This window comes from Mesocricetus auratus, unplaced genomic scaffold (assembly GCF_017639785.1).
Source record: "Mesocricetus auratus isolate SY011 unplaced genomic scaffold, BCM_Maur_2.0 Super-Scaffold_6730, whole genome shotgun sequence".
In the NCBI taxonomy this organism is placed as follows: domain Eukaryota; kingdom Metazoa; phylum Chordata; class Mammalia; order Rodentia; family Cricetidae; genus Mesocricetus; species Mesocricetus auratus.
The window spans coordinates 17,907,620-17,927,311 of NW_024429184.1; the positions used below are offsets into that span (position 1 = coordinate 17,907,620).

Genomic DNA, 19,692 nt, shown 5'->3' on the forward strand with positions numbered 1-19,692 from the left:
AGTTATGCTACTCATGAGTGGGAACTTATTCCCATGAAAGAACTGAAGGAAATTAAACAAGCTATGGAGGCTTATGGAGTCCACAGCCCTTATGTTAAAGAGTTACTAAGCACCTGGGTGACAGACAATAAAATCACTCCCTCAGATTGGAATAATTTAATATCAGCAATGCTGGACCAGTCTTCCCAAATACAACGGAAAGCTTTGTGGAGACAGGGACCTGAGTAGGAGAGGGCATTTCTAAAGGATTAAAGAGGAATCAAGATGAAAAATGTCCTAACCATGAGGAGATACAGACTTGGGTTGGAGAAGCAGTCTCCAGAAGTTTCAAAAGACATCAAAACCCTAGATGTTTTAATTGTGGTAGACTAGGACATTTGAGTAGGTACTGCAGCAGACTAAGCATTCCTAGAAATAATGCTTCTACCAGAAATGCTTCAAACAGAAGGCCTCAGCCTTTTGGTCTTTGCAAGAGTTGTGGCAAAGGCAAACACTGGACCAAGGAATGCTGGTCGACCACAGACAGACATGGTAAGCCTTTGCAGTCTGGAAACAGAGGCCCCCAGATCAAAGGCGGTTCGGTCTTTCCCAGTAACAGTGGAGGACAGCCTATCTCAGGACAATTAGAAAATTCACAATCTATTGTAATGACTAATGGCACTATGGATGACAGATTAATTATTGAGGAGAAACTAGTTGATACTGGAGGAAACAAAAAACATATATTTTGGCAAACTTCTGTATAAGATCACAGACCAAAATTGCCAGTAAAAATTGATAATAACGTATTTTACAGGGTCCTAGACACTGGAAGGGATGCAACAATAACAACTCAGAAAAACTGGCCTTTAGGATGGACCTTAAAAGAAGTAAATGTTCAATTTTTAGGAATTGGGACCTTATGTGAAATAAAGTACCAGAAGGATAGAATGTATTGGACCAGAAGGGCAGAGAGGAAGTTTGAGGCTCTATGTCGCAGATATTGCCATGAATCTTTGGGGTCGTGATTTATTGCAGCAATGGAATACCCAAATTAGCATTCCTCCTGTATCATATATGAATGATAGACAAGCTCTTGATGGTAGAAAAAATGTTGTAAGGCAGTACAGAAAACAGATGCCAAACATATAGGCTGTACAGAAACAGGATGCTAGTGCCAAACCTACAGAGCAACCGACAGCTCTGCCCTTAAAATGGCTGACAGATGAACCTGTCTGGTAGGTCAATGGCCTATGACATCTGAGAAGTTAGAGGCTGTGGAGAAGTTAGTTCAGAAACAGCTAGATGCTGGACATATTGAGGAATCAACTAGTGCATGGAATTCACCTGTTTTTGTTATCAAGAAGAAGTCTGGTAAATGGAGAATGGTTACTGATCTCAGAGCTATTAACAAGGTAATTCAGCCTATGGGCTCTCTACAACCTGGGATGCCACTGCCTTCTCTAATACCTAAGGATTGGCCAATTATAGTTATAGATTTAAAAGATTGCTTCTTAACTACACCATTAAAAGAAAAAGACAGATAAAGGTTTGCCTTCACTGTGCCTACCTATAACAATTCTCAAAGAATACGGGTATTTCAGTGGAGGGTGTTGCCACAAGGTATGTTAAATAGCTCAACTTTGTGTCAGTATTTTGTGCATAAACCTCTGGAAATAAATTCGTAAGCAATTTCCACAATCATTAATAAATCATTATATGGACAACATTATTACTGTCTGATTCAAATAAAGGTACCTTGGAAAAGATGTTTGAAACAGTGAAGGAAACTTTACCTCAGTGGGGATTACAAATTGACCCATAAAAAATACAAAGAGGAGATTCTATTAATTATTTAGGTTATAAAATAGACTCGCAGAAAATACAGATCAGAAGAGATAGTTACCAGACTCTTAATGATCTTCAAAAACTATTAGGAGAAATCTCTCAACTACAGACAATTATTGGAGTAGAAGGGCATGATTTAAAACATCTAAAAATGGCCTTAAAAGGAGATAAAGACCTAAATAGTCCACCAGTACTAACAGCTGAGGCTGAAAAGGAATTAGAATGGGTAGAAAAGAGAATATTAGAAGCACATGTGGACTGTGTAGATCCAAAACTGGACTGCATTCTGATTATTTTACCATCTAGAGAATTCCCTTCAGGAATATTAATGCAGAGGGAAAACATCATACTGGAATGGGTATTTCTACCACATAAAAACTGACCATGTTCCAGCTTATGTCTCCAGCAAATTGGAACAGTTTTTCAAATATTATAATATAAAACATGTAACAATCCCACAGGACAAGCAGTGGTTGAAAGATCTAACCAAACCTTAAAAGAAATGCTTCATAAGCAGCCAGGGGGACAAAGACCCCCAACCACAGGTTACATAATGCTTTACTAACGTTGGACTTTCTTAATGCTAATGAGAAAGGACAAACAGCAGCAGAAAGACACTGGACTACAGAAAAAACTACTGAGCTAAACAACCAGTGTATTTCAAGGATGTTATGACCTCAGTTTGGAAACCAGGATATGTGTTATGTTGGGGAAGGGGTTTCACCTTTGTTTCCACAGGGGAAGAGAAGCTTTGGATTCCATCAAAATTAATCAAGATTCGATCTGAACAGAAGAAACCTCAGGAGGAAGAAAGATGACAGTTCATCTACAAGGTCATATTCTACTACATGCTACTATGTGTAAGGAGACCTCACAAAAGGAAAGAGAAGTGTTTTTTGTCTTTACAGGAAAACTCAGCTCCAAACAGTGAAAAAAATACCTATGGATAGCTACCTAGAGGATCATCAAACATGCCATAACAACGTGTGGTATCGATGTCTGAATTTCTCCATCTTGTTATTATAATTTCCATTTCTCTTTGCTTCTTAATATGCTTTAGTCCCAATTCATTTAATTGAAGCTGGCTTTGGAGTTGGATTGGCTCTCCTACATTAAACCCAAGCGTATTGTTAAAAATAAAATTCAGAATTTCTGTGTTATATCAAAGAGCCATTGATATAAGACAGAAGAAAACAAAATTAGGGACTGTCATCTGTATATGGTTCCATTTCTGAAAGTCTAATCTCCTTCATGTTTATTATCTTCCTTGAGGTTACCTTTCCCAGTATGCATACATATAAAAGTTGAAAATTTATTTGCTAACATTAATGTTTGAGTTTTCCAGAGACAAGGAATCTCTTGACAGCAATCTTCAAACACTTCAAGGAACTGATACAGTGTCTTCTACAATCTGACCAATAAGAGCTTCAATCAAAATTAGAACTCCAATCAAGAACTTCAATCATCTCCTGCCAAACAGAGACTAATTAACCTACTTAAGACTCTTGTTACACTAACATTGTCTTCCCACAGGTCCCCATGAGACTGTCATCGTCCCATTTCAGCAGGAATTTAAGAATTCCACGCCCCCTCTCCCTACTATTGATATTAGAGGATAGTTTACACCTGTTAGTGTTAGTTTTCAATTATTTTAGGGTTGCGATTGGAAGGTGTTCAGACTTGGGCATCCCTTTCAGATAAATTTAGAATTTAGGTGAGATAGATATGTTTATCTTAGGATATAAGTAGATTATTTTTTTTTTTGGTTTTTCGAGACAGGGTTTCTCTATAGCTTTGGAGGCTGTCCTGGAACTCGCTTGGTAGACCAGGCTGGCCTCGAACTCACAGAGATCCACCTGCCTCTGCCTCCCAAGTGCTGGGATTAAAGGCGTGCGCCACCAACGCCCGGCTGATATAAGTAGATTATAATTTATCACTATGTATATATGTTGTATATGTTTGAGTTTGTATCAAACTTAAATCTTCTATTTAGACTAAAAGGGGAATTGTAGGGGTGAGCCCCGATACAATAAGTTCCTGGGAAAGGCCTTCCCACGGAAACCGCCCTGACCTCGACCTTGTCCAGAGACTAACCGCACCTTCAAAATCCCACACACATCCACCTCTAGTGTCAGAGCAGAACCAGCCAGGGTAGAGGAGAGAGCAGAAGCTTCTCTGGTGGGAGCCTTTCTTAGGAAGTTTTTCTTAAACCTTTTTGGAGCCTGTTTAAAGTTTTCTTTATATCATTAAACGAGTCTCTGTGTTTTCAATACCCGACACCCTCCACACGTTCTCGGACACAGGCCGCGCAGCAGACGTGACAAGCCCCACAAAGCTATTTGCCCTAAAAGCAGGGATAAGGAAATTTAAGACAGGAAGTGAAACAATCTCTCTTCCCCTGGAAGCCTGCCACACTTGTGACTCCCCAGCCTTTTATATTCCCTATTGCATTGACCTTCCACTTCACCCTTAGCTGATAGTGGTGGTGAATAATTTCAGGGTGATGTTTTTTAGACATGCCAGTGTGATTTTCAGGTGTAGTTTTCTTGCTTCATTGCTGTTTTCTGAATCTTGCAGTTTTCTTCTAGGTTCAAGCTGACTCAATCTATGAATTTTCTGTTCTTTCATATTTTACCCAGTAGCTTGTTTGAAAGACATTCTCAGGTCCCACCCTTCACAAACCAGTTCTCATAGGCATCCAGCAAGCATATTCATACACAGCATTTTCAAGCACGTGTTTTCACTTTTACCACAGCTCTTCTGCACTGGTCAGCTTGTTTGTGCCCTAAATCTGAAAAGCTTCAAGTACAGTATGTTCAAGGTAGTTGTTCCATAGCAAGCAGGATATAGTGGTGCATGTCTTTAATCCAGCACTTGGGGGGATCTCTTGAGTATGAGGTCAGCCTGGTCTACAGAGTGATTTCCAGGACAGCCAGGGCTATATAGAGAAACACTGTTTCAAAACACAAAACCAAAAAACCAACAAAAACCCCCAAAAATTCAATAGCCAAAACTCTGGCATTTAACTTCCCAAGTCTTTGTTATTTGAGAAAGGGTTTCTGTGTAGCTCTGGCTGTCATGAACTTGCTTTTTTGACCAGTGGCTGGCCTTGAATTTGAGAGACCCACATTCCTCAATGCTTGCCAATCCACATGCATGCACATGGAAGTCACAACTCAGGTTTATGCTTTCACTGGTTCAGTCACCTTCCTAACTATGGTGGACTTCTAGAAATGTACCACCATGGTATCTGGCTGTCCCTAGGTGATTAATACAGCCTTCAACCTCAGCTGCACAATAGTCTTGATGTTCAGGCCACTACACACAACCCAGCTGTACCCAAATTTCAACATGGTGAGAACAGTATCGAGTTTCCTAGGCAGTTCTACTAGTCACAGCCAAGATTGAAAACCAAAGAAACACTGAAGGCTTGGGAACCTTTTTCTATGCCAAGCTTTTTGAGACAGCGTTTCTCTGTGTAGACCAAGCTGGCCTTGAACTCAATTTTACCTGCCTCTTCCTCCCCAGTGCTGGAATTAAACCTTGTGCTACCATACTTGGCCAATTTTTTTTTTCAGGTTTCTCTGTATAGCCGCCTTGGCTGTCCTGGAACTCAAGTCTGTAGACCAAGCCTTAAACTCAGAGACTGTCTGCTTCTGCCCTGCCAAATTGAGTTTTAATTGTGTGATTTGCTTGAATGTTTGCCTGTACATCAAGTCTGTGACCTAGTGCTTGAAGTGGGTGTCTGAACAACTGAGCTGCTATCTGGGTACTGGGACCTGAACTGAGTCCTCAGTCAATGCTAACCATTGAGCCATTTTTTCTCATCCCTGGCATTTTGTTTTTTAATTCAAATATTCTCCCCATGAAAAAAACTTTGTTCTACTTCTAGATTGGTAATATTTTAGAATTTTGATTACAAAAGATGTGGCAAACCCAGGTACAGACTTGGTTGGCATGAAGTTGACATACCCTCACCCAGTTCCCTTTTCTGACTTGGGCTCAGACCTATACTTTTACTCCCTGCTCATATATATATTAATCATTTGCACATTTCAAACAAATATCAAGTTACACACTAAATGCCAAAGCTTTGAATTGAGGAAAAAAGGTCTGCGGTGACACATTGACAACACTTTGGAATCAGTATATTAGGAGACAGTCATACATTTCAGTAACTGCTTCAAATTCTGATACCCAGATTTAAGCATGTGAACATGTGACTTTAAAACACAACAAAGCTATTCATAATTTGCTATACTACCTACCAACATTAAACTGCAGTCACGTTGGCGCCTAAGTCAAATAGCAAGCCTGTAACAGACTTAAGAAATGCCTTTCTTGGATTACACATGCAAATCACTTCTCCACATACAAGGTCTCTTCACTTTAATTTGTAAATTACTTGGGCTTTGGAAGTTACTACCCAAGGGCTTATATCATGGTTTGAGGTGAAGGGGACCGTGTTTTCTATGTGTATGTGTGTGTATATGTATGTATGTATATACATAAATATACTTTTTAAAGGTGGCACAGAAGGGAATGCAATCTAGAAGAGCAAGCCCTTAAGCAGTAGCTTATGATAAACTTTAGGAATGCATCATTTCTATCATTAATAACAGGCAAAATTATGTATTATGCCACCTTCTAGTAATGGCTGAGGCAATACAATGCAGAGGCATTACAATTAGTCCACGTCATACAACTAGACAGACCAACATGTCACTACTAAATGTTTTCTTTTTCTGATTACCATTAAATACAGAATTTTAATTCCATAGCTTAACAATTAAGGGTCACAACACATACCTAGCATGTCAATCTAATGTACACAGCTATTATCAGTTACACAAGATATGGCCTAACAGATCCTAGGGAACTTTTTAAAGTAGTTTTTTTTTCTTTTCTTTTTTTTTTTTACAAGTAATACACTTCATCTTGCACATTGAAGTCATCATACATACAGGGCAAAGTCAGCTTTTATATGTGTTTATTCTTCATTTAACTTTTAAAACACTACTATAGTTGAATATTAAAACAAAACAATAGCCAAGTAGTGAGCATATTATGATTGCAGTCCTTCCCACATTCACTACTGTTTATAGAATGACAAAGAGGACCTGGCCCATTAAGAGGTCTGACACTGAACGCCACCTCTGGGGTGATGTTCATCATCCTCATATGCTTCTCCATTATAGTGACGCCGTCTTTCCTGATTTGGATCAAAGTCCACCAGTTCTACCTGATCCATTTCATCAGTTTCTTCCACTTCCTTCCTTTCAGGAAGGAGTTTTTCCAGCAAAGAGAGCTTATCCGGAGAGAGAAAGCCATTTTCAGGAAAGTTTACCTGCAAAAAATAAATTACAGTTAAGTTTGATTCTAATCTTTAAGGTCACTGGAACAATTTTCCCCCCAAAAAACCATGTAATTTCTCATTTCTTTAAGTGCACCTTGCAACTCTGGTTTAGAACCATTTAGTACTATTTTTCTTTTTACAATTTTTTTTCAGAGAGGTTTCTCTGTGTAGCCTGGGCTGTCCTGGAATTCGCCTAGTCTACAGAATTAAAGGTGTGCACCATCACTGTCTGGCCAGATGATTTATTCTTTACCCACCCCCCTCAAGTGATAGATTATAGGCACACCACCCAGGCCAGGTGCTAACAGAAGTTGGCTGTCACAGTACCAAGAAACAAGACTTTCTAAGTTGGCCAGCACCCCCTGCTGCCACCAAGTCAACTGGTTTTGCAATTCTTCCTGGACAAAGAATAACCCCATTTGTTTGGTCTATATTAGATTTTACTAAGCTAACCATTCTCAAATGTCCTTGAACATTATAGCTTACCTTAAACTCAATGATTAGACGTCCTTTTTCATATGGCCGACGATATATCGGCATACCTTCGTTTAGTACACACTTAATATCTCCATGCTTGACAATCTGACCTAAAGACATTGATACCAAATTCATTCTTAAGTATGGTCAACATCTGCATAAGGCAACACACACACATGCACGCACGCAAACCAACAACCCTGCTGTCTTCACTTATGGCTTTACCAAGAGGTAACCAACATTCATTCCAGGCCCTCCCTAGAACTTCATTTCAGTCCTAGGAAGGACATAACCAAGGAAAGGACACTTTTTCCTTGGAAGTCCAAACTCAAAAACATGCTCATCTAGTTATACCTGGATGAGAAGTGATGACTATGGTTCGGTTGTCAAGAGTGGAGATTGGCTTTTGGAAGCCACACAATGCTTCAACCAGTTGTATGTCCATACACATGAAAAGGTCTTCTCCTCGTCTATAAGGTACAGGCAAATGTTTCAAATCACCAAATGACTTATACACACCACAGTGGGCAAACTTTTACCATTTGGAAACCAAACAACTGAAAGCTGAGATTAGCAAATTATTTGGAATAGGCCAGCTGTTTGCTGACTAAGTCACAAAATCTAACTACAGAGTTGGGCACCGTGGTGCAGGCCTGCCTATACTGCCCACAGCTGAGAGGTAGAAGGCGAAGGGCAGGAAGATCAAAGCCTGCTTTCTTTTTAAAAAATTTTTTGTTGGTTTTCCAAGACAGGGTTTCTCTGTATTATTTTGGAGGCTGTTCTGGAACTCACTCTGTAGACCAGGCTGGCCTCAAACTCAGAGATCCGCCTGCCTCTGCCTCCCGAGTGCTGGGATTAAAGGCGTGCGCCACCAATGCCTGGTGCCTGCTTTCTTCTTAAAGCAATTTAAAATCCAGCCCCCCTCCCAACATTGAGGCTAAAAGGAAGCCAACACATTTGGAACACAGGAATCAGTGTAATTCGAAAACAGACCTGGCCTGGAGCTTTGATTATTTAAGCCAATTATGACTATTTTCAAGGGACAGTGAAAATTTCTTTGCAAAAAATGTTTTAAGTATTGTGCTTAGTACATCGTGATAGCATCCTTTAATAGTTAATATCCCCAACTTTATACATCTTTTCCAAGACAGAATATACACCTGTGAAATATCTTAAACAAGACAGTGCCCCTAAAACACCTCCAAGTCAAAGTTTGGAAGTGAGTTTGGAAATCTTGTGCTTCAAGATACAAATTCAGTACAGCAGACTCAAATGTGTATATATACTTAACAGAGTCTGAAACTGTAGTTTCTTATTGAGAGTGTTTGGATATTTACACCTAAAACTAAACTCAGCATGAACTAAGGACAGGAAACTAGTGAGTTACTACTTTGAATTGACTGTCCAGAGACTGAAGGGGTTTTCTCTATAGCCTTCTCCAGCCATAGAAAACATCTAGTCAACAACTTACTTGTAAAACAAAAAGCTAAAACCTTCTACTTCTAGCCATTTACAACCGCAACAGAGTTAATGAGCTTTTTTTTTTCTTTAAATTAGAAACATACATGCTTAAAATGTCAATCCCAGCTCCCCCCTTCTCCCTCCCAGCCCCATCCCCACATCATTCCCCAGGGAGGGTGAGGCCCTCCTTGGGGGATCTCCAGAGTTTAAACATTTCATCCAGGGCAGGACCTAGGCCCTTCCCCATGTGTCCAGGCTGAGAGAGCATCCCTCCATGTAGAATGGGCTCCCAAAGTTCATTTGTATGCCATGGTGAACACCAATGACCCAGAGATTTCTGACTAACACATTCATGGAGTCTGGATCAGTCCCGTTAGCCTCTTAGCCATCAGTCTGGGGTTCAAGAGCGCTCCCTTGTCCAGTCAGCTGTCCTTGTGGGTTTCACCAGCACGGTCTTGACCCCTTTGCTCATCACTCCTCCATCATCTCTGTCACTAGCTGAGTTAATGAGCTTTTATAGAACACACTGCAGCTTGTCATACGTACCTAGGCTATTTAAACTTAAATTAGAATTCAACCAAACATGAAAGATGTCAATTTTGAGATTACGTCTGTACCGTGTAAAAACAGCATGGTCCTTCTGGTCTAACACAATGATAATATCTCCTGGCTCCAGTCCTGGTTCTTGGTCTCCTTCACCATGGAATGTTATCTTCTGACCATCTTTCATGCCTAAACACAGATTGATTTTGTACTTTTACTGATATTGGACATGCAGGTCAAGATCATAAAATCTACTAAAATACAGATGTAGTCTGAGAATGTAATCCAGTGGTGTAGCATATGCTGAGGCCCTGAGTTCAATCCTCAGTACAACTCCTGTAAGATGTCATTCTGACCTCTACATGCAGACCAGCATCTGCATGCACAAATACAGTTTTTTTTTTAAGCATCATGTCTTTGTGGATGGCAAATACCACAGAAATGACTTGAAAGGACTACTTAATACAGTCCCGTTTGGCACCAAAGCAGGCTATCAAACAGTAGATGATATAACTCTATAAAGAATCGGGCTCTCTAATCTCAAACACTACCTACTTAGCTGCATATCAATCCTAAGTCTCAACTTTCCCAGAGACATTTCATTCAAGCTAATGAGGATTAAAAATGCCCATGCTGGAACCAAATTGGAAACTGGCAAACACTGTAACCACTGTTTATTGCTATTGTGTAACAATCTGTAATTACTACCATTAAACTAAGCAGCAGTGTCAACTGCCTTTGTTGTACCAGCAGTATTTCTCGCAAGAAAACTATGTTTACTTAAAAAAAATCATAATTGAGTATTCTTTTCCTTGAAGCTTCTCACACTCATCTTCCCTGAATCTATGTTCATTCTGCTCAAAAATTAAAGTAAAAATGCATCTTTTGAGATCATTACCCAGTACCTAGACTTATTAAAAACAAAAAGATGATGTAAAACAAGCTATTTAAAATGAAAATAATAATAATAATAAAAGATGTTAGCTAGGTAGTGGTAGCTTTAATCCCAGTACATGGGAGGCAGAGACAGATAAATTCAAGGCCAGCCTGGTCTACAGAGTAAGTTCCAAGACAGCATGTCTTGAAACCCCCTCCAAAACGGTTGTTTACTATTGGATACTTTCTTAGTGGTCCATATACAAAATACTGAGAATTTTCCAATACAGCAAATGTTTTTGAAAAGGTATGTGTTTATTGAAATTTCTACCTGCTTCTAATTCTGCCCCCACATAGTTTAATAAATAAAGCTTTAACCATTTCTTTTCTTTCGGTGTGCTGTACCTATGTATACATGTTCATGGAGGTCAGGAGAGGTGGTCAGATGCCCTTCTGTCTCACTGAACCTGGAGTTAGCCAGGCCAAGTCCCAGTGATGCTGTCTTCACTCCCTAGACCCCCACGGCAGGAGTATATGGGCCACACCTAGCATGAGAACACCCCTTTGATGCTGGGAATTGGAACTCAGGTCCTCATGCTTTTATTACCCCATCAGTGAGCCCAGGGACCACACTTGGAGGGCAGGCTTATGATCCCAGCACTAGGGAGGGAGAAGCAGCCTGGGTTACATACTAAAACCTTGTTGAAAATGTTAAAAAACCAGGGCTGGAGATGGCTCAGTGGTTAAGAGTGGTTTAATTCCCAGCATCCACATGGCAGCTCACAACTGTTTTTAACTCTAGTTCCACGAGATCCAACATTCTCATATAAGCAAAACTCCAATGCACATGAAATAAAGATAATAATAAAAAAAGAAAAATGTTAAAAAAATGAAAACAGTGGCCCATATTGCCACCGAAGGCTGGGTGGATGTCATGTCTATGCTACGACCTGAGGCTATGCTGATGTACATGATTCCAGCTGCATCAGAGGCCCTGTCTGGGAGCCCCGTTAAAAGTCTGTGCTAACGCATGGAAGCCCATGATCCACACCACCAAAGACCACAAAAAGCAAATAAGCTAGTGACAGTGAGAGGCACAGTTAAGAAAGGAACATGGAAAACTTCTGTGACAACCTCTACCCCCACCCCAATAGTTAAGAGCCAAAGCAAAAAGCCATTGAAAGAAAAAAAAAACATGATAAGATGCTGAAGTGTCACTCTACCTTGGGACTAGGTTCTATTTAAGGGGAAGGACATGGAAAGTTTGAATCCATATTGAACTCTCTTTTGCTTGGAGGGAGGGAGTGGACAGGAAGGACTGGGAAGCGAATGTGATAGGGATATGATGTGAAATACCCAGAGACTCAATAAAAACATTGGTAAAAGCTGGGCGCTGGTGGTACACGCCTTTAACCCCAGCGCTCGTGAGGCAGAGGCAGGCGGATCTCTATGAGTTCGAGGCCAGCCTGGTCTACAAGAGCTAGTTCCAGGACAACCTCCAAAGCCACAGAGTGATGTGGAAGTCCTGTGTCAATAAAGCACTGTTGGGACAATAGGAATCTAGATAGGTGGGACTAGGAGTCCAGGAGGACTCTGGGAAGGAGAAACACAGAGTCCAGATGTAACGCCATGGGGTAGGAAGCCCGGAAACTTGTCCGGTAAGAGACATACTTAGATTAACAATTGTGGGGTAATTACTTAAGTCAGAGCTAGCCAGTAAGAAACAAGCAAGGCCAACAGCTTCATAATTAATATAACCTCCTGTGTGTTTATTTGGGGACTACAACGCGGCAGAGCCCAGGCGACTGGCGGGTGATAAACCAAAGTGGCTAACAAGGAAAAAAAGCTTCCCTTTACAACAGAGAAACCCTGTGTCCAAAAAAAAAAAAAAATTGGTAAAAACTATTTTTGTTGTCTTTGAAGACAGTTTCTCTCTGCAGCCTTGGCTACCCTAGACTCCTCTCTGTAGATCAGGCTGGCCTTGAACTCAGAGATCTGTCTGCCTCTGCTTCCTGAGTGCTGAAATTAAAAATGGGGTTTGGAGCTGGCCTTGACCACCCAACCTCAAACCCCATTTTTAACTATACTCTTTTCTGAACTTGAATGTGAATTAACTGTAATACCCAGCTGTAGTCCCAACACTTGGGAGGTGGAGACAGGAGGAACAAGAGTTCATGGTCACCCATAACTACAGCAAGAAACAAGTTATTTGGTCAAAGGACAGGGTTTGAGGTCAGCCTCGGCAACACAGAAAATCCCCATCTCAATAAAAGAAAAAGAAAATTTTATTAAGCTGAAGAATCAGTTAAAAAAGGACTGACATGAACACATTCTTTAAAGATGTGTTATACTAGGTGTGGTTACACGGGAATGTAATCCCTGCACATGTAAAAAGCCAGAAATCTATGTTTTAATGAGCCTATTCCTCACCTCACATACATCCATTTGTTATTCCTCAATTCCTAGGAATGTGCCCAGTATAAATTTTTAAAGACAGGATAATTACATTTCAGAAAACTGACTTTGGATAAAATATTCTTATTGCCACTGAGCCAGAAAGACTAATCTTACACACCCAGAGTGTGTAATATAAATGTGGGAGGAGCCAAGGCCACACAAGGTCTAGAAGAGTTAGTGGCAGTTATGTTTACTGGAGGGGAGCCTTTCTTGATAGTATAGCCACCGATAAATGCCCACGTTCCAGTAAATAACCCCTCCTCATGCTCACACAAGCACTAATTAAACTAAATGTATCACAAACAACCCCACCACAAGATGATGAGAACCGCAAGTGCTACAGAAGATAATGAGGGATGGAATGAAAATTACCAAAGTATATTATACACTATGAATAAAACTATCAGAATAGAAAACACGATGAAGACTAGAGAGCAGATCAGAACTCACCTTTATCAATATGAACTTCTAAAATCTTCTTCTCTCGGACTATCTTTCTTCCATTGCAGCTTTTACATCTGTCTTTGGGACTGATGCGTTCTCCATGGCCCTGGCACTCCATGCACACCGACTGGATTTGCTGGACCATCCCTGGTCCGATCTGATGAATCCTGATCTGCATGCCGGTCCCCCGGCAGTTGGGACAGCACTCCACTGCTCCTTTCTTACCTCCTCGGCCTGAAGTTTCAAAGAAACTTGTGTATGAACTTTGTAACAGTCAGAATCTAAACTCCTTAGGATTTTCAAGGGCCACAGACTGCTATCCTAAATTATACAATTCAGACTTTAAACAGAAACACACACAGGAAAAAACAAAACAAAACACCCCCAAAAACCAAGGTATGCAAGCTAAAAATCTCAGCAGTTTCAAAGAGGAGGTAGGAAATCTTGCCTTTAATCCCAGCACTCGGGAGGCAGAGGCAGGAGAATCTCTGAGTACGAGGCCAGCCTGGTCTACAAGAGCCAGGACAGCCTCCAAAGCCAGAGAAACCCTGTTCTCGAAAGCCCCTCCCGACAAAGAAGAAATGGTTCAACAATGAAGGCCAGCAAGCAATTTTGTGTGTTGGTAAGGGATGAGGAAATGACATGTTTTAGACACATGCCCAAGAATGAATATCAATATTATGTATTCTTAGCATTGGTTGCTCTTCCAGATGACTTGGATTTGATCCCAAGCACCCACATGGTGCCCTCTTTTGGCTTCTATAGGTACTGCATGAAGCAGTACAAAAGAGGTAAGCACTCGGGTAGGCAAAAACACCTCTGGGGTGGAGGAGGGAGGGGGAGATGTGGGGAGTGGGGGTATCCTGCCTTTGCAGTTAGAGCTCAAAGTAGGCAGGCCTAACACTGAAGATCTCTGCAAGCAACTGCAGTATTTCACTTTCTTGAGAGACCATAAAGGGAGCAGTGAGCCAGGCAGTAACTACTCCAAGACTGCCTGCACCACGATCTTAATACTCCCATAGCACTTGTCCACTTTTAGACAAGGTTTTGCTGGTCTCACTAAACTGACCAACCTAGTTTGATCTTTTAATGCCAGCATGGTTGAATAAGAAAACTGATTACTACAAATTGTCTTCTGATCTCCCACACAGACACCACAGCACGCAAAACCTTAGGATCTATACAGATTGGGCCCATCAACATCTTGTAATAAAGAGAGACGCTAATGTCAAGGCCTTACCCCTAAAGACATTTTCTTCAGTAATATAGCTACTAAATAAGGTGCCAATCCTTTTGTAAACAATCCCTCACCCATATTTCTGTAAACAACTCTAATGGGACTCATTGAGCCATCAAAACATAGGCATACAGAAGAGTACCAAGGAACAGGAGGAGTTTAGTAGAAGTTGAACAGGAGAGCAATGATGAAAATACATTATATAAATGCATGAAAATGTCACAACAAAGCCATTACGAGGTTTTCTTGGAAGGTTCATTCAGCTTCTTTTAGTATAGCACCAGTTTTGTTTATCCAGAAAATTATCATGAGGGCTTGGTATAATCCCAGATTGAGGCAAGACAAGTCCAAGGCCAGCCTAATCTATAAAAACTTTATCTCAAAACCATTAACAACCCAACAGTAAGAACCCATACCTTCACACTTGTCACAAATCACATTCTTTTGCAGAGCTAATTTTCTTGTTGCACCATTATACAAGTCTTCTAAGGTCACTGAGAGCTGGTGCACAACATTTTTACCTAGAACAAAACACTGCTCATTAAAAACCCATGTATAATGCTTGTTGAAGGCACTATAAAAATGGAAAAGGACAATTAAAAACCAATCTTACACTGTACACGTGTTGAGATATACCCATATACAACATTCATCCAATCACCTGATTCTCAAACTCATCTAATCAGTTAAGGAAAATTACATCAGGGGTTCTTCTGCCTAAGGACACAGAAGAGGCCCTCTTAGAAATGCAACGACTAATACTACCCTTAAAAGTCACTCAATGTTCAGGTACATTTCACAATAATTTAAAGCCTGTATCCCTTTAGAGGTTTCACTTACTAGGCATTAAGCAACATGGCTAGTTACTTCATCCAAACAGTACATTCTTTCTAATCAAGATTGGCTGGGAGAAGCTATTATTGAGACGCTACTGAAAGAGCAATTCCTACAATAGTTTTTTATTGCTAGACTAGCACTGGTTGTTTCAAATGATAAATTCCTTATGCCTTTTGTAATAGAACTGAACTTTGATGGACATATTTTATGTATTCAATATAGCAACTACTAGTCACAATTTTAAGTGTGGTGGCTACCACATCTGGAGAGAATCCCTCCCAGTTAATCTTACTTTAAGGACCCACATCTGGCTAGTGACTACAAAGGTATGCCACATATAATTAGTTTACCTATGACAACAGGAGGAGGTTGAGATCACATAAGGACAACCAGGTTTTGGAAATAAAATCACTCCTCTATGGTTAATAAGTTCCTAGCTAGTGACCCTTCCACTAGGACTCCATCAACCACCAAACAGCATTGCCTGATAGCTAACAACAGTTTCAATCCTTTCTGACTATTATACCTAAACATTACACCTATACATTTACTCTTAAATGAGATGTTAAGTGTTATATCCTTTTGTTTCTAGCTTCACTTTGGGTTTCTATCATAAAGAGAACATATAAGCAGGTTCTCCAAAATCGAAAGTTGCCCATTTCTTAATTGTATACAGAATATAACAAGGTGACTGTGGTATACAGTTTTTTTTGTTTTTTGATTTTTCAAGACAGGGTTTCTCTGTGGCTTTGGAGGCTGTCCTTGAACTAGCTCTTGTAGACCAGGCTGGCCTCGAACTCACAGAGATCTGCCTGCCTCTGCCTCCCAAGTGCTGGGATTAAAGGCGTCTCGGTGGCTTTTGAGGCTGCTGTCCTGGAACTAGCTCTTTGTAGATAGACCAGGCTGATCTTGAACTCACAGAGATCCACCTGCCTCTGCCTCCCAAGTGCTGGGAATAAAGGCGTTTGACACCACCTCCTGGCTTTAAAAGGCTTTTTTTTTTTCCCAAGACAGGGTTTCTCTATAGCTTTGGAGCCTGTGCTGGAACTAGCTCTGGTATTTTTTTATTTTAATACATACATGTTTGTGTGGAAGCCTAGAGGTCAGAAGAGGTTATCAGATCCTTGAGCTGGAAATGAAATCTGGATCTTCTGCAAAATACAGTATTTTTAACTACTGAGCCACTTCTCAGGGCCAAGCTTTCATTTCCAGTAAATTCTTTGTTCTGGAGGCTGTCCTGGACTCACTCTGTAGACCAGGCTGGCCTTGAACTCACAGAGATCTGCCTGCATCTGCCTCCCAAGTGCTGGGATTAGAGATGTGAGCCACCAACGCCCGGCTTTCCAGTAATTATAAAAACACAGTAAACAGCCAGGCAGTGATGGCGAATGCCTTTAATCCCAGTACTCGGGAGGCAGAGGCGGGTGGATCTCTGAGTTGGAGACCAACCCGGTCTACAAGAGCTAGTTCCAGGACAGCTTCCAAAGCCACAGAGAAACCCTGACTCGGGAAAAACAAATAAAAACCAAAGAAACACAGTAAACAATTCTTCAAGTCTTCCTAAACCTTTAAAAGGACAAAGTAAAACTTAATGGCCTGCCCATCTCTTCTAGAACTGTGCCTACCCATCAGTTTGTATAAACTCTATTGAGAATGAAGTGCTATTGACCTCCAATGCTATCTTTCCAAGGAGTCTGTCTAACCCACAGACAACTTTTTCGTTAAAACATTAAATGCATATAAGCTGAGCTAGCAAGCTAAAGCAAGATTAAACAGGCAGCTGGCTATCTGGAGGCAGGCAATGAGCTGTTTTCAGTCTTGGCTTGCTACACAAGCTTGCTAAGTTTCAGTTTTCACAACTCATCTTTAAGTAAAAGGCCACTGCACTTAACCATTGTGTTCTAGGGGCAAGGGATAGCACCCAAGATGTGGAAGGGCTTAGCAGCCCAGGTTACCTCACTGTTTGGGACTCTGTGGATGGGAGATCCCCACTAGACTGGCTTAGATTCAGTCCTTCAGTAGCAGCCACCTCAGTCTGCTGCAGGTAAGCCGGGCTTTTTCTTTCCTTACCTCTCCGCTCTCTCTGCATCCTTCCTCCTCCCCCGAAGAACATGTCAAAGATATCCATGGGTGAGCCAAAACCACCACCTGCTCCGCCCTCTTTAATGGCCTGTTCTCCTCCTTTATCATATAATTCCCTTTTCTTGGAATCAGCAAGAACTTCATAAGCTTGAGAAATCTGTTTAAACTGTTTCAGAAAAAGAAATCCTATTAGAAATAACTGTCACACAGCACGGCCACGGTATTACAACCTTGACTTTCGGGCACCAGCAGAAATACAGACGGACGGACGGACAGGAGGGAGACAGACAGACAGACAGACACACACACACACACACACACGGCAACACTGCTGAGCTGTTCTAGAATGTACTTGCCTTTTCTCCTTCATTTGGATTCTTATCAGGGTGGTACTTCAAGGCTAATTTTCTATATGCCTTCTTCAGTTCTTCCTGGGTGGCATTGGGTTTGACCCCCAAAACATCATAGTAAGTGGTTTCTTTCACCATTTTTCACAGCCTGAAATCAGAAAAATAGGAGAGCTTTAAACCAGCTTTTAATTCTGTGCAGAAGCGCCATCTGCCTCTGCCTCCTGAGCGCGGGGTTAAAGGGGTTAGCCACCATGACCGGCTTTTTAACTGGTAGTGTTTAGCAAACTACCAGAACCAGAGCAATCTGGAACACAGCCTTCGCTAACGTTAAAGCCATCAATTCCTGGTACGATTCGGCTGCAAATCTTAAGACTAAATAGAAACGGAAATTGCAGGGAATTCGAAAGCCTTTCTAGCCAGCTGGTTGCTACCCTGCCGCACTAGCATTAACACATGTGTGACCGGGCTCCTTCCGGTTTCCCTTCCCCAGAGGCGGTGCTGGTAACCCACAGCAGCACGGTCGGTCTGTCTACTGGTCAGCGCGTTACCACCGCCTTTGTACATCTGAGACAGGCCCTCCACTGGCCGGGAAAGGACACAGGACTCCCCGGCGGCGGCGGAGTGGCTTATGAGACCAGCTCCGGGGAGCAGGTGGCCCGGCCCCGTCGCCATCCTGGTCCTGCTCGCCGCTTACCCCCTTTGGTCCCTCAGGCCCGCGAAGCTGTCTCGCCCTCTGGGTTTCCCCGGCACCTGGCGCCGACCGTTAAGGTTTCCTTCCTTTCTCCCTCCCACCCGGATCGAAAAGGCGGAGGGGGAAGGCCGGACCTCAACAAAGAGAGGGAGGAGAGCCAGGAGAAGCAGCAGCCGCAGCCTCCGCCCGCAGCCCCTCACCCCTGCCTCAGTCCGCGCGTGCGCAGCGCAGCCCACCCGGCGCGGGCGGCGGGGCGAGAGGGGTGCGCACCGACTCGAGCCCGAGGCGGGCACCCAGTTGGCTCGGGCCTTGGGCCTCCTCGTGGCGTGCGGGCGGGCGGGGAGGGCGCCGGGCATCCCGGCGGCCTTCCGAAGGCCGAGGCCGGCTCCGGGAGCCCGCAGCTCCCGCCCACGCGGGGCCAACCGCCTCCGGCTGCGGCTCCCCTCGGCTGTCCGGCGCCCAGGCCGCACGTCGCGGCCGAGAAAGGCCCGAGGGCCGACACTCACCGGTGAGCGGGCCGGCGCCGGAGAGCGGAAAGAGGAGCGTAGCACAACGCAGTTGGGGCAGACGCTGCTCCCCCACCTCCCACCGAGCGTTCTGGAAAGTTCCGCCCGGCCCGCCGCAGCCGACCTCTTTTGTAGCCGAGCCCGGGCGCGTCACTCGCCGGAAGTCCCGCCCCACGCCGCTGCCACCGCCCCTCGGTTACCTGGGCAACGGCGCGGGGGCGCGGGGAGTGGCTGCGCCCAAGGGCCTGGTGGGGGTGGACTCAAGCCGGGGTTGCCGAGGCTCGTGGAATCTTCTAGATGCTCTTCTTTACTGCGAGGGCCCAGAGTGCGGAAGTCTCGTAGTGCAGGGGTCACGTCCCGGAGCCGTGGGCTTCCGAGGCTGCTCTGGCTCCCAACACTGGGACCTGTGCTGCAGGCGCTTTGCCGAAGGGGATCTGCGGGAACCCAACCCGAACCCCACCCGGAGCCGAATTTTCTGCAGCCCCTTAGCTCTGAGCCCTGCGGGCAAGAAATGCTGAGCAAGGCCGGCCTAGTCGCCAGACCAACCT

The 19,692-nt window shown here is 43.0% G+C and overlaps 1 protein-coding gene across 4 annotated transcripts; it reads right to left on the bottom strand.

Annotated features, from left to right (window-relative positions):
• Positions 1-5,958: 5,958 nt before the first annotated feature.
• Dnaja1 (DnaJ heat shock protein family (Hsp40) member A1) lies at positions 5,959-19,481 on the bottom strand. Of its 4 annotated transcripts, none has more exons than XM_040740189.1 (9): positions 19,345-19,481; positions 17,954-18,095; positions 17,586-17,763; positions 15,095-15,199; positions 13,448-13,675; positions 9,739-9,853; positions 8,015-8,130; positions 7,670-7,770; positions 5,959-7,174 (listed from the first exon to the last, which is right to left on the bottom strand). In XM_040740189.1, exons 2-9 carry the CDS (start codon positions 18,083-18,085, stop codon positions 6,956-6,958), a joined length of 1,194 nt encoding a protein of 397 aa, XP_040596123.1. In that variant the 5' UTR covers positions 18,086-18,095; positions 19,345-19,481; the 3' UTR covers positions 5,959-6,955. The 4 variants fall into 4 exon arrangements, with proteins under 4 accessions (XP_040596123.1, XP_040596119.1, XP_040596127.1 ...); XM_040740185.1 differs by lacking the exon at positions 19,345-19,481 and adding an exon at positions 19,145-19,281; XM_040740193.1 differs by lacking the exon at positions 19,345-19,481 and adding an exon at positions 18,773-18,853.
• Between the last annotated feature and the right edge of the window lie 211 nt (positions 19,482-19,692).